This window comes from Ricinus communis, chromosome 10 (genome assembly GCF_019578655.1).
Source record: "Ricinus communis isolate WT05 ecotype wild-type chromosome 10, ASM1957865v1, whole genome shotgun sequence".
Classification (NCBI taxonomy): Eukaryota; Viridiplantae; Streptophyta; class Magnoliopsida; order Malpighiales; family Euphorbiaceae; genus Ricinus; species Ricinus communis.
This window is the reverse complement of record NC_063265.1, coordinates 11,023,021-11,036,013: the sequence shown is the minus strand read 5'-3', so window position 1 is coordinate 11,036,013 and position 12,993 is coordinate 11,023,021. Positions and strand designations below refer to the sequence as shown.

General features: G+C 31.3%; 1 protein-coding gene and 1 long non-coding RNA gene across 2 annotated transcripts; one reads left to right on the top strand and one right to left on the bottom strand.

The window, feature by feature from the left end:
- Positions 1-4,615: 4,615 nt before the first annotated feature.
- On the bottom strand, positions 4,616-6,241 carry LOC8269331 (auxin-induced protein 22D). The gene is made up of 4 exons (XM_002531243.4): positions 5,852-6,241; positions 5,490-5,698; positions 5,259-5,358; positions 4,616-5,125 (listed from the first exon to the last, which is right to left on the bottom strand). Exons 1-4 carry the CDS (start codon positions 6,067-6,069, stop codon positions 5,050-5,052), a joined length of 603 nt encoding a protein of 200 aa, XP_002531289.1. The 5' UTR covers positions 6,070-6,241; the 3' UTR covers positions 4,616-5,049.
- LOC125368696 lies at positions 6,209-7,497 on the top strand. The gene is made up of 2 exons (XR_007214457.1): positions 6,209-6,347; positions 6,899-7,497. It is a non-coding gene; the product is annotated as an uncharacterized LOC125368696 (long non-coding RNA).
- Positions 7,498-12,993: the final 5,496 nt, after the last annotated feature.

Here is a 12,993-nt window from a genome sequence, read left to right as displayed (position 1 = left end):
CACTTATGTCTCAACTAACCTCAACTCTAACATCTCAAACCTCTCATTCCAATGATCGGGCGCCCCAGAGAGCAAAGCTCGACCAGGGACCTTACCTCCAGTCCGATCACTTAACTCTCAGCCTTAGCCTTTCGGCTCTCTTATCCAATAAGACTGGCGCCCAGAGAGCATAGCTCGACCAGGGACCTTACCTCCAGTCTGGTCACTTAAATTTCCAAATAAGCCGGCGCCCAGAGAGCAATGCTCGACCAGGGACCTTTACTCCGGCAACCACACTCTACTAAGCCCAGAGAGCGATGCTCGACCAGGGCAGGTCCTAATCTTTCTTTCTCAAAATTTTTACCTCTTTACCCTTTTCCTATCTCTCTCATATTATATTGGAACACTCATCCAACTCCTATGTTCTACTGCCGTCCCATCCTGAGTCATCATGCAATATTAAAATTGGTGATAAAGGAAAAACATATTTAAATAATAATTAAAAGCATCAAGAAAATAATGATAATAATTAAATGAAAAATTAAAATTGCAAATGAATAATCACAGTAGCAAATCAAATTTTATGCATGACACGTGCATAAGCGATATATGACTTTAACTCACAGAATTAGGCGACCTCCTAGCTCTGCTCCGGTGCCTCGGTTGGAGCGAGCCGAACAAACGGACAATCTAGTCACGGAAAACAATTTATCAAAACGCTGAAACAATCGATCTTTAATCCTAGGTCTAGACTCCTGTGATCGACTGTCTAAGAATCTCGACTCGGAGAATTCTCACCGAAAATCGCGAACCTCCCCTACAACACGAACATTACCCCCCGTAAAAACGGGTCCAGGACCTGGCAGAAAAACACTCCAAATACTTAACGATTCAAACAGTAGGAGTCGGATCCCCAAACTTCACTATTTCCCGACTCCGCCACACAGCACAAAAACACGATTATGGCAGGCAAACTGACAATTATTTATGACTCACAAAAATCATCAAATACTCAATATAATCCAATAGACACAATTAAACCAAGAATTTCTAAAATTAACGGGCCAAAGAAAATTACCGAGACGCTTTCGGTCGACTACCGGCCACGGGAGTCCGATCGACGATCCGAACACACCATCGGACTCACAACGACGCTACCGACGACGATCCTCGCTTTCGATTTTCCGATCCGACACCCGATCATCCGGAGAGATTTGCGGACGATCTCGACCGTCGATTTGCCAACGAAGCCCGATCGCCACAAAACCGGTGCCATCGCGAAAGCTTCGAGGAGAGTCGGGATACGTCTTCCGATCGTCCATCCTCCGCCGGATCTCACGGAAAAGTCAAAACGCGGCTGCCCCCTACTTTCTCTCTCCACCGGATCTTCCGTCTCCGACCACCACAGGCGTTGCCGCCAAAGAGAGCCCTTGCAGAAGGCCGATCGCCACTCGACCCGCCAACATCACGGAACGGCCGGACGGCCTCCGGGCCGCTCCCACGCGATTTCGCCGTTCTCACGCCGCCTCGGCTAACCGCCTCCGACGGCCAGCCGCCACGACGACGCCGCCTTCCTCCTCTTCTTCTTTGGCCATCACCCTCTCTCTCTCTCTCCGATCTACTTTCTCTCTCCCCGATTCCATTCCTTTCAATATCGACATTTGACCCCTGAACTTTTCCTTATTACAATTTGGTCCCTCAACTTTTTAATTACTTACAATTTCATCCCGCAGAATTCCAATTTAACCCCCAAACTTCTTTTTAGCCTTTCAATTAAGCCCCTAACTATTTAATTTGGGCCAAATCCAAATTATTGAAAATACACAATTACAAAAATACCCCTGGCCGACATATTTATTTACAAAAATACCAAGCTCACAAATTTCCATTAAAACCCCATAAAAATAACATTATACTTTCAATCCTTATTCCAAAATAAATTTCCAATTTAGTCCTAACACACAATTAAATTAAATAATCAATTTCCAACTTAAAATTTAATACTACTAATCAATTATAATACAAATTTTTTTCCAAAATTCTTTTATAAAAACATCCCTTACAATTTCTACCATAATTTTCCAATATATAATTTTACTTATATAAATATGCATTTGGGAAAATTTTGAATAACTAAATTAAAAATATAATTTATTCCTCAAATAATTTATTTAATTAACTCTTTAAAAATCAAACTAATTGGATATGGAAAAATAATTCATTTATTTATCGAACATGAACATTCAAAATTTATATTTAAATCATTCCAATTAAACCGAATAAAAAATTAAAGCTAAAATTAACTTAAATAAAAACTCATTATTAAATATATAAAAATTCTGGGTGTTACATAAAAAATCCAAATCGATAAATTCTAGTATCACATTATTTATACACGTTATTTAATTTTGACTTTTGTATTTCTTAAATTACGTTAACGTTATCATTCACGTTAATTAACTTTGACCAACAATTTAATTTGACTAAAATTACACTTAATTGCCAAAATTATAGATAAATTGATATTTTTTAAAAATTGACTAAAATAACAAACTATTGCAAAGATTTAGATTTTTTAAACTATTAAAACTATTAGAGCTTTTCTAAATATACACTGGTTTTAATTCTTATAACATAGCATGTTAATTATATATATATATTATAAAATAAATTATACATAAATTTTTATTTAATGTTTATATTTATTTTTAATATATAATTGTTTGATATGTGTATTTAGATTATGTTGATGAATAATTTTTATATTTATATAAAGCTAAATAAAATATATGAATTAAAATATATAAAAGTTTAATAATTGAAATTAAAATTGAAAATTGTGTGAGGCTTAAATATAAAAATTGAAAAGATATAAATGGAAAAGTAATCAAAAAAATAGGAACTAGGATAGAAATATCAAAAGTTTTAAGAAGCTGCTAAAACTATTTATAAAAATTATCTTAAAAGTCTATAGGTAAAACTCTAAATAATAAAGATATACTCTTCTCACTCTTTTTTCTAGTTTACCTTTTTAAATAGTAAGATTGCTATTTTCAATTACGATAAATTAATAATTGAAAAGTCATTTTATTTGAGTTTTCTATTAAGATGAGTTGATATAAATAGATGAATTTTATTAATGAAGCTCAAAATATTAGATAAATAAAAATCTATATAGTAGAATATAAAATGGATATCAAAATCTCAACAAATAATTTAAAGTATTAGCTATTTGTGTTAAATGTATACTAAAATTATATAATACATGTCTCAAAATATATATAATATATATAAAAAATTTGAAAAAAAATACTAAAAATTAATTTTATATACCAACTTTTTTGTGGGAGTTTTATATACTAATTATAAATACTAATAATGTGTACTAAATTTATTAATTGAATAATTAATATTATAAAAATACATATTAAATTAATAATAATTATACTATTTTATAAATATAATAAACTTAATATATACTTCTATAAGAGTTTTAAAAGTGAAAAAAATAAAAGGAAAATTTTGCATTTTTCTATTCATGGTATGATTTTTTTTCTCTTTATACTCGTGAAAACATTCAAAATTATGTGCTTCTTTACTTGTAGATATTTTTTTATATTTTTATTTTATAAATTTCAAGAATTTATTTTCATTTTTATAGAAAATTATATAATTTTTGAAATATATTTACTTTTTAGAAAACTTTTATTTTTTATTTAAATAATATTTTAAATTAAAAAAGTAGACTTTGAACAAATGAAATGAAAACTCAACCTGTTGTACAAAAAATACGCTAAACTTGTTTTTAAAATTTAGTTATAATTTTGAAGAAATAAAAAGCTATTTAAATTTAAAATATTTTCTAGAAAAATTGACATAATCTTTTTATTTTTGTTAATTCCAAAATTATATGTATTGAGGCCAAAGAAGAGTAAGTTGGTCCATAACAAATTCGACCTGCAGTCTTGAATTTTGTTAATAAGCCCGAAGCCATTTCTGTCGACGCATCCCTAACAGGCCCGTCCATAAAATAAAACATCCTCATTATTTTAGGGTTTTCCTCAGTTTGCTTTGGATACTTAAAACCCAAGAAAAATAAAATAAAAAGAAAAAAGGCACAAATTTTGAGAGTAACATGTTTTTTCATAATTAGTTAATGAAGGCAAAGATTTTAAAATGTCGGTGTATTGGAACTTTAATATACATAATATATAATTTAAAATAAAATAAAAAAGTTTCCATCTCCCATAGCTAAACAGAAGTTTGTCTAAAGCAATTATAAAATCGACAACAATAATGATTATGAAATCCTTATTTAACCTAAACAATTAATAGCATTTTCTTTTTTCATAATAGTAAAAGTCCAAGGCTACTTTACTTAAGCTCATTTAGGTACCCATTTTTTCAATTCAGTTTTTAATTTATTTGATTTACTTAAAAAGAATTCAAATCACAAAATTAAAAGCCATTAATTCTCCAAATGTCAAACAAAATAATATGCAGAATTTAAAGATAAAGCCAGATCTTAATTAAGTAGCTTCTTTAATTTGTATCTTTTTTGTTATATGTATCTTTAACCTTTAGCATTAACAGTAAAAAAATCAATAATACAAAGTCTGTCGGATCAAGCACCAAATTGAAAAGAAAAAAAAAAAAAAAGATTTTAATTTATAGCAACATCATAATTCGGTTATGATGTAAAAATATCATTCACCATTACATGAACAAAAAAAAAAAAATTGTGAAAACTTGTCATGAATTTCTTTTGTACAATTCCATGAACTCGAAGCAAAACTAAAAATACCAAACTATACATGCAGATCTGTGAACGTGATCTCCATATACAAGTTTTTCTTTGCCGACTTTGAATTCCCATTTAAGAAAAAAAGAGAATTCCAGGATTTTTGTTTTCTTGTTTGTTGTGAGATATATGGATAAACATCTCGGCCAGGTTAATGTCTCTCCGCGGCGGAGAACTCAGCCTGCTCTGGCTTTCTAGTTCTTCATGAAGATGCTCTGGATTTTTGTTTACTACGTGGCTTGCTGGGACTATGTCTATGAAAGATTAATTTACACAGCGCAACCCAGGCCTCTAGCTTCTGATCCTTTCATGATTCTCAACCTCTTGCAAGAATTAATGAACATACTGCACGTTACAAAAAGAAGAAGAAAAAACGTCAGTTGTTTGCAAGTTTGATCATGTAAAGATTTAACAGTAACAAACATTAATACTGACAAAATTAAAGATTATTTATAAGTTGGAGAGAAAAGGAACTTACTCCCATGGAACATCGCCAACCAACATCCAGTCACCATCTTTATCTTCGTATGTCGGTACAAATTCTGACCCATTGTAGCCTTCCCTCTCAGAAAATTTACCTGATGATCGAAATTTTGATTTAATATTCAGATCTATATTATTCTTCTAATAGCTGATCAACTTTTATACTTAATAAATAGAGGATATGTGTGTGCGTGTGTATATGCATATATATATGTAAGATGCTTACCAACTTTGAACTTGAACATGTCCTCTAAAGCTTGAAAAAGCTCTGTGTAACATTTGTAGACCTTCAAGTCAATCTTTCTAAGATAAGGAGCACCATCCATGCTAACTTTAACGTAAATTCCATTTCCAGCAGCCTCAGCCTCTGTTTTCCTTGCCTGAAAACAGTTTTTCCGGTAAGATCTGACTGGTGGCCATCCAACCACTTGTGCCCTACACAACAAATTATCAACCCTATATAATTAGTCCCTCCATCAAGTCAAAAATATTACGCATGCATAGGAACCTATGTAACGCAATACATTAGATTCGGTTCCGGTTTTGTTGATGTTGATATGTTATATTTAAGCGAAGAAGAAGGCTTACTTGGTGGGTGGAGAAGTAGTTTCTTGGTCACCCTTTTTGTCATTAGAGACATTAGAGTTGTTTCTTGATTCTGAGCGATCGTCATTCATGTCAGGAAATGATCTTTTGTTGCACTTAGCAGTAACATGAGACTCTTCGGTGGCGGCGGTGGTGCCCGGTAGAGCTAATCTGAGCTCTGTTGCCTCAAGGTTAAGATCACCATCTCTTTCGAAAGCCATTATAATGCTTGTTGTTCAACACAAATCTTGAATGTGTAAAGACGGAGCTGTTATTTTCAAATACTTGGGCTTGAGATTTGGATTGATGATGTGAACTCTTGTAATTTCTGTTTTCCGGCCGGTGAGATTGAAAGATTTATTAAAGAAAGGTAGAGAGAAAATATTTGAAGGGCTAAGGAAATTTCAAAGTATTTTATAGATGGAAAGCTAGTCCATTAAAGGCAGAGGACATGGCTTATGGCAAGGGTACATGCATCCATCTTCATCCCTCATAGCGCGTGCGTACAACTCTATCTTTATTATTATTATTTTTATTGTTAAAAGGACTCTCTTTTTAATTATACAAATTTTAAATGGCAAATACATTTCCATATCTAAAGCATCCATGGAAAAATTGAATAATAATAATAATAATAATAATAATTGTATAGATAATATTGGAATCTTTATACTTGAAATGTTATTTTATCTTTTCTTTATGCAAGTGTTATACAATACATATACTCATTTTCTATAGTAAATTTTTTATTCTTTTTTAAGGAAAATACTTTACTATTTAAGTCAAGTATATAATTTTTATAATTAGTATACTATTAAGAATTTAATTATTTACAACAGCTATAATTTATATGTATGTATAAATATAAAACCGACAATGAGAAACAAATGATAATTGACAACTTGTATGTCAATTAGATGGAAGATTAAGAAAAGCAACCATGAATAATCCATATAATAAATAAGTATATAATAATCAAAAATAAATTAGATGAATGCTCTATTAATTAATTTTAAGTAATACATATATATTTTTTCTCTTGATTATTAGCTTGTGTTGGGAGATAGGCCATACAGTATCTTATAAAGTGGCAGAGATAGATAGGCCTAAAGAGAGAGTGGTGGAATTGGGAACACAGAGGCAAGTGGGAGAAGGAATCTGAGTGCAAGAAATTCGGACAATGGCAGCTAAGTGTGTTTGTCCCACGAACACCAAATTGTCCTTTCATTCTGGGGACAAGCTTGGGACAAACCTTAGCCGCCCGTATTGAAGACCGTGGCTCCCAATCCAACGATTTAAGATGCACTCCATGATTTCCCCGTGGAGACACGATCAACCGTTGGATCAAAACAATGGAGGTTGAGTGCAGCCCATGTGAGTTGGTCCCACATGGATTGTCGTTGATGATCAGGGCGGGGCAGGGCATGGCAAAGGGTGTGCGACCTTATTAAGGGCTTTTAATTCGAGTCGTAACCTCAGGGCATACTTAACATTGTGGGTATGGTCAAGCTCCATGAGCCTTTGCTCTGCTCTTCCTCGACATTGTTAGCTGTTTCTTCATTACTATTTTCATTTATTAGGAGGCCAGACCAGCTATGATTAATGGGTACCAAACAAAAATAGTGATATCACAGACTCACCTCTCTATATTTTATAAGACTTAACAGCATTTTACTTATAATGAGTAATTAGTAAGAGAACATCTATATTTTTTACTATATAGTCTATGTTGCTATTGGGATTTAATGAATGGAAGAAAAAGGTAGTAACATCATTGAAGTCATAGCTACAATTATGGAGTTAATGTAAAACAAATTGTGAAATTACAAAAATCAATCTGTGTATCCATTGCTAATTGTAAATAGTAAAACAACATACCAAACAAATACTAATAATAATTGTACATGTTCACATGCACATTTATGGCGATAAACAATGGAGCATTAGGCATTTACCATCTCTTATATATATATAAATATAAATTTTGTCAATCGAATCATTGTAACTTGTAAGAGTGCAATTCTGCTAGGACAGTTCCTAATAATTTGTGATAAGATATAATAATGTGTTTGGTTGAAGTATTTATTCATCATGGTAATCAATTGAAAGTGTTTGATTTGCTTTGTTGGGAGTAGTTGACATTGCTAACACCATGTCTATGATTTCATCCAACAAAAATCTATATGCAAATTCTCATCTCTGATTATGTTAGTTGAAACTTTGGCTAAACCATCGATCACAAAAAATTGATTTAGCTAAATGTTTATATGATGCCAAGAATTATTAGCATCCATTAATATTATATATATATATATATATATATATATATATACTAAAGTTTATATTCTAAATAGCCTTAGAGTGTTTCCACCATAATCAACCACTTAAAAATTAACAATTGGTTAGATGACAATCATTATGAACGAGTCTTGAGGAGCTTCTCTTTTGGCTTCCTTTTCTTTCCACCACATACAGACACTAGAGATATGGATGCAACCATAGTCACTAATGCAATATCCTTATCCCCATTTATCAAGATCAAATCTTAATATATTATTTAATGATTAACAATTAATTTATTTCAATGAATAGTATTGTAAGCGACTAAATAATATGGAATATAGAATCAAATAAAATGAAGTTTCAATTTCAAATTTAACCAGTGTTAACATCTCTTTTTAAATTTATTAAAAGAGAAAAAAAAAAAAGGAAAAATTAAATAAAAGACATCGCCCTTACAAGTGGATGCAAGTGTGGAGTATGGACCATTTAAGTCTGAGGGATGAACAACTTTCGGCTACTGTGATGCAAAGAAAAGAAAGTGAAGGATATATGCATCTATTTGGCACCGACGTATCTAAGCAAAATGGTCCTCAATGAATAGAACTTGCTTCTAACCTGAACTCCATTTCTTTTGCTTAAGAAGAAGGTGTCTCAGTTTCATGCCAAATGTGCCCAAAAATTCCTTTTGGAAGGCAGCAAAAACACAAAGGGTCCACCAACTTTTTCCTTTTTTTTCTTTCTTCTTCTTTTCCTTTTAATTTGTTGGTTTATGAACATTTAATTATGAGTTTTTTACTTACAGTGTCTGGTTAGGGTCTATCCTCCAATTATGGCCAGCCAATCTGGACCCCATTCCATCAAAGTATTGGGTCTCTTACCCCTAGACCAATATGGGTCCCTTGATAATCACACCCGACCTAATCCTCATCATCTTTGCCTCCATAAATGAGAAAAAAGAGAAAAAAAGGGAAAGAAAGATATTTTTCAAGTATATTCTTAATTTTATTGTCACTGTTATTCTCAAAATAATTCCCTCATCCAATAAAAGAGAAATTAAAAATATTGAAATTACCGTCTTTCCTTTACTTTTTCTCTTGCTTTTGAATTTGCACCCAACAAATTGACACGACTTTTTCTCTTTTATTTTGTTTGCTTTACAATATACTGAATCCCCTATCAACTGTATAGGTAACGGGAGAATAGTAATTTTGAGAGAACCATCCCAAACAACAATGGAATATATCAATTTTAGAATTGTAAAGGAAAGAAGAAAAGGAGGAGTTTTCCTAGTAGGATAATCAGCCCAATATATTCCCATAAAGAGAATGACAATATTATGTCTATGTAAGAGTAAGATATATAACTTTTTTATTTATTAAATATGCATTTCTCTACTCCAATCCTTTAAATCTTCCGATCGTTCGGGAATTTGAAAAAATAGTCTACGAATGCAATTTTTAGCTACTATTAATAAAGGTAATATAATATATTTTCTAAGAATTGATTGGGTTACTAAAATACAACCTCTTATTATTTGAGCAAAAAGAATGCTATCCTAGGCTTCAGCTATTTCTATCCGAGTTCTTTTTTTTCTCTTTTGTCGTCTTCTTTTGTGTCCTCGTCTTTTTTCTTACTTTTTTTTTATTTTTTTTTCTGTATAAGTATAATATGAAATTGTGAATTCTGCGTTTTTACACATTCAATTTATAAACATTGTTTTTATCAGTTCGAAAATATCAAAAGAAAAAAAAAAAAGAGATTTGTCTATTCTATCCAAAAAAGGGGGCGAATGCGCATTTGCTTGAAACAGTTCAAAAATAGCTATTTTGCGTCTTTGTGCTCGCATGAATCCTTTTATTATGTCTCGACCAAAGTATGATTATTGCGAATAACGGATCAAAGTAACTTCGTTTATTTGGTCAAAATTTGTCGTATCTTTGGTATCGTCAATTAATATGGAAAATGTGTATCGAAGATCTCTCACTCTAATAAACGAACATTTCTTGCCAGTTGAATTAGATTTCAAGTATTAAATAATTTACTCTTTAATTCATGAAAAAAATAAAAAGAGAATTTCACATTTAACAACTTTTGGAAATCATTTCAAAAAAGAAACGAAACCTCTTTTTATCTTGAGTATATAACTTGATGGTTGAAGTCCCACGTTGAACTGAAACTTTCTTTTCTTATTTTCTACAATTTCCTTTTCTTTTTGTTTCTTTTCTATCTCTTAGGTAGAAAAATTGACATACATGCATGCATCTGAAAGTCATTGTACCAAAATCACTGTCTCTCAATTAAATCATGTTAGAGTACGAGGCAGACAATCCGCTCGTGAACTCAACATTGCCACGTTCAAGTTTTAAATGCCAAGATATGTATGTTAGATTTCAAGCTTTTTTTTTTTTAACTTATGTATATTTAATAAATGTTTCAGGAAAATGATTATTTTGTATGCTGTTTCCCTGATGTACTTGTGATTAACGTAACACTGATCATCCTTGTCACATTTGCTTGATCAATAATTCAAGTTCTTTGCCCTTTTCTTTTTCTTTTAAGGGTATTTAACTATTGATTGAGATGTATTAATAGGATCAAAGTTAGTAAATAATAAATACATGCACCGGACCAATGAAAAAGATATGTATCTTGTCGTGTTTATGAGTTTGGATAATGGTTTGAATTTGTAGACAATTTGATTTTATGTCGCCATCAAAATTAACGGGAAAAGAACAGGAGTTAACTGCGCATTAGTTGATTTCAATTGAAATGGACGTTAATTAATTATATGTTGGGATACAGTAATTTGATTTTGGTGAAATTTGACAAATTATACTAATTGGCATTCGATAATAATATCATACAATAAATACAAAATCGAACAGGCATATAAATGTTGTCTCCAACTTCTAAGAAAAGACATGAAACATATATACTACTCATTTCTCACCTTCATAATCTATTAAGATTCCATCTAACAATAAACCTGTCCCATGGAAACTACACTAGCAATTTCCTATTTGCATCTCGTCCAAAATTGTAAAATAAATCTGATATTTGTACAGAGAAAACTTTTCGTAAAGCATATATAAGCAGAATATTAAGAAACCTCACTACCGTTTTTGAATTATAATTAGAATTCGTTACTTAAAACCAGAAAGGGTAAAAAAGAAAATGAAAAGGAAGTGGTCCTGTTGTAAGGACGCAAGGACTAGAAAGAGTACTCTTTTGTAAGGATTATAGATCTTTTTTTTAATTTTGTTGTTAAATTCTTTTCGGAAGTGTTGTAAAATGTAATACATTCAAGAGGAACTCAAACAGTTAATGTCCACACGTGTGGCGCCTGAGTTAGATTAGTTGGAGACGTTAACAGCAGAAGAAGCTAGAGCAGCGACGGGTGAACTACCTAACCTGTGATAGGTTTGCACACGTGTGGGGTCTGATGGTGAAGGCGACAGTGGGCTGGCTTTGTTGGGTGGGGCCCAGCCCACACGAGGGGACAGCAGAGTGTTGAGATTAGTTGGCAATGGGCCCCATTTTCTAAAAAAAAAAGGAGGAGTAGGGCCCAGATTACCAAAGTCCTTATCGACCTCTTGCTTTTTGTGTTTTGTCTGTTTTTCGAGCTTAAATTTAATTGCTACCTATGTTCTTGTTCCCTATGCCCTCCTTCCTTCATAATCCTCTGCCATCCCATTAATACATTTTTTTTTTTTTCATATGAGAAAGCAATAAATTTTAGCTTAATGCTATTAAAATATGTCATGGGTTTAAACTGTATCTAAAATTCATTTTATAAAAAATAATATCAAAGGATCAATTAATCTAAAATACAATATAACATATTGTTACAGAAAATATGTGGCATTAACTTGCTTTTCTTTAAAAGAAAAAAAAAGAAAAAGAAAAAAACTATGGTAAATTTTTAATTTCAGTAATGCTAAATATTTTAATCATTTAAATAATAAATAAAACTGATATTTTCTGAGAGTAAATTAGTTTGTTATTGCAGTATGGGCTAAATCAAAATGCTTCATCTAAATTCTATAGGCCTGAAACTCATGGATAAAATAAACATGAAAATGAGTAATCATTAACCGTACATGTTGTGGGGCTTAAGAACATCCCCATGCATAAATTAAGAATTAACAGTGTGCAAATTAATTTCTTTCGGGATTATTGGAGCTGCTACTTGCCAAGTTAATTTACTCTAAGAATATTGGGGCAGAAAGCAAGCCTCTTTCCATACATATGCTTATCAAATAATTGAGCATACAAATGTTAAACTCATGTCCAAGTTTAAGGCAATCAGTTATATATCATTTGAACGAATGGATAATAAACACATATATAAAAATCATGTTTTTCCCACTTTCTTCCGGTAAAGATTAAAAAGAAAAAGACTTTTTTTCTTTTTTCTTTTTAAACATTAGATCGTCTGATGTCTGTAATTATTATTATTTTTTTTTCAGTGATTAAAACACTATCAGCTTAATTTTCTTTTTTTTAACTATTTCTTTGTATATTATTTATAAAAAAAATTATATATATTAACCTAATAAACTGATAAGTATCAATTCTATTAAAACATATTTTAGTAAGAAAAATAGATATTTGTGAAATTAAAACATATTTTTATTTAGTTTAAGTATGTATATATACAGAAATTGGCCTTTCCCTCCTAAGGGGACAATCGTGTTTCTTAATTTCAGTGCCAAAATGATAAATAAAATCATGAGCGTTTCACAATTATAATCATTACATTGTCAAATTTGAAAAAGTATTTTGAATCAATTAGATCCTTTATTTCCGTTTTCTTCTTTTTGTTTTCCAAAATGAATCCAAATTCCCATATAAGATCTCTT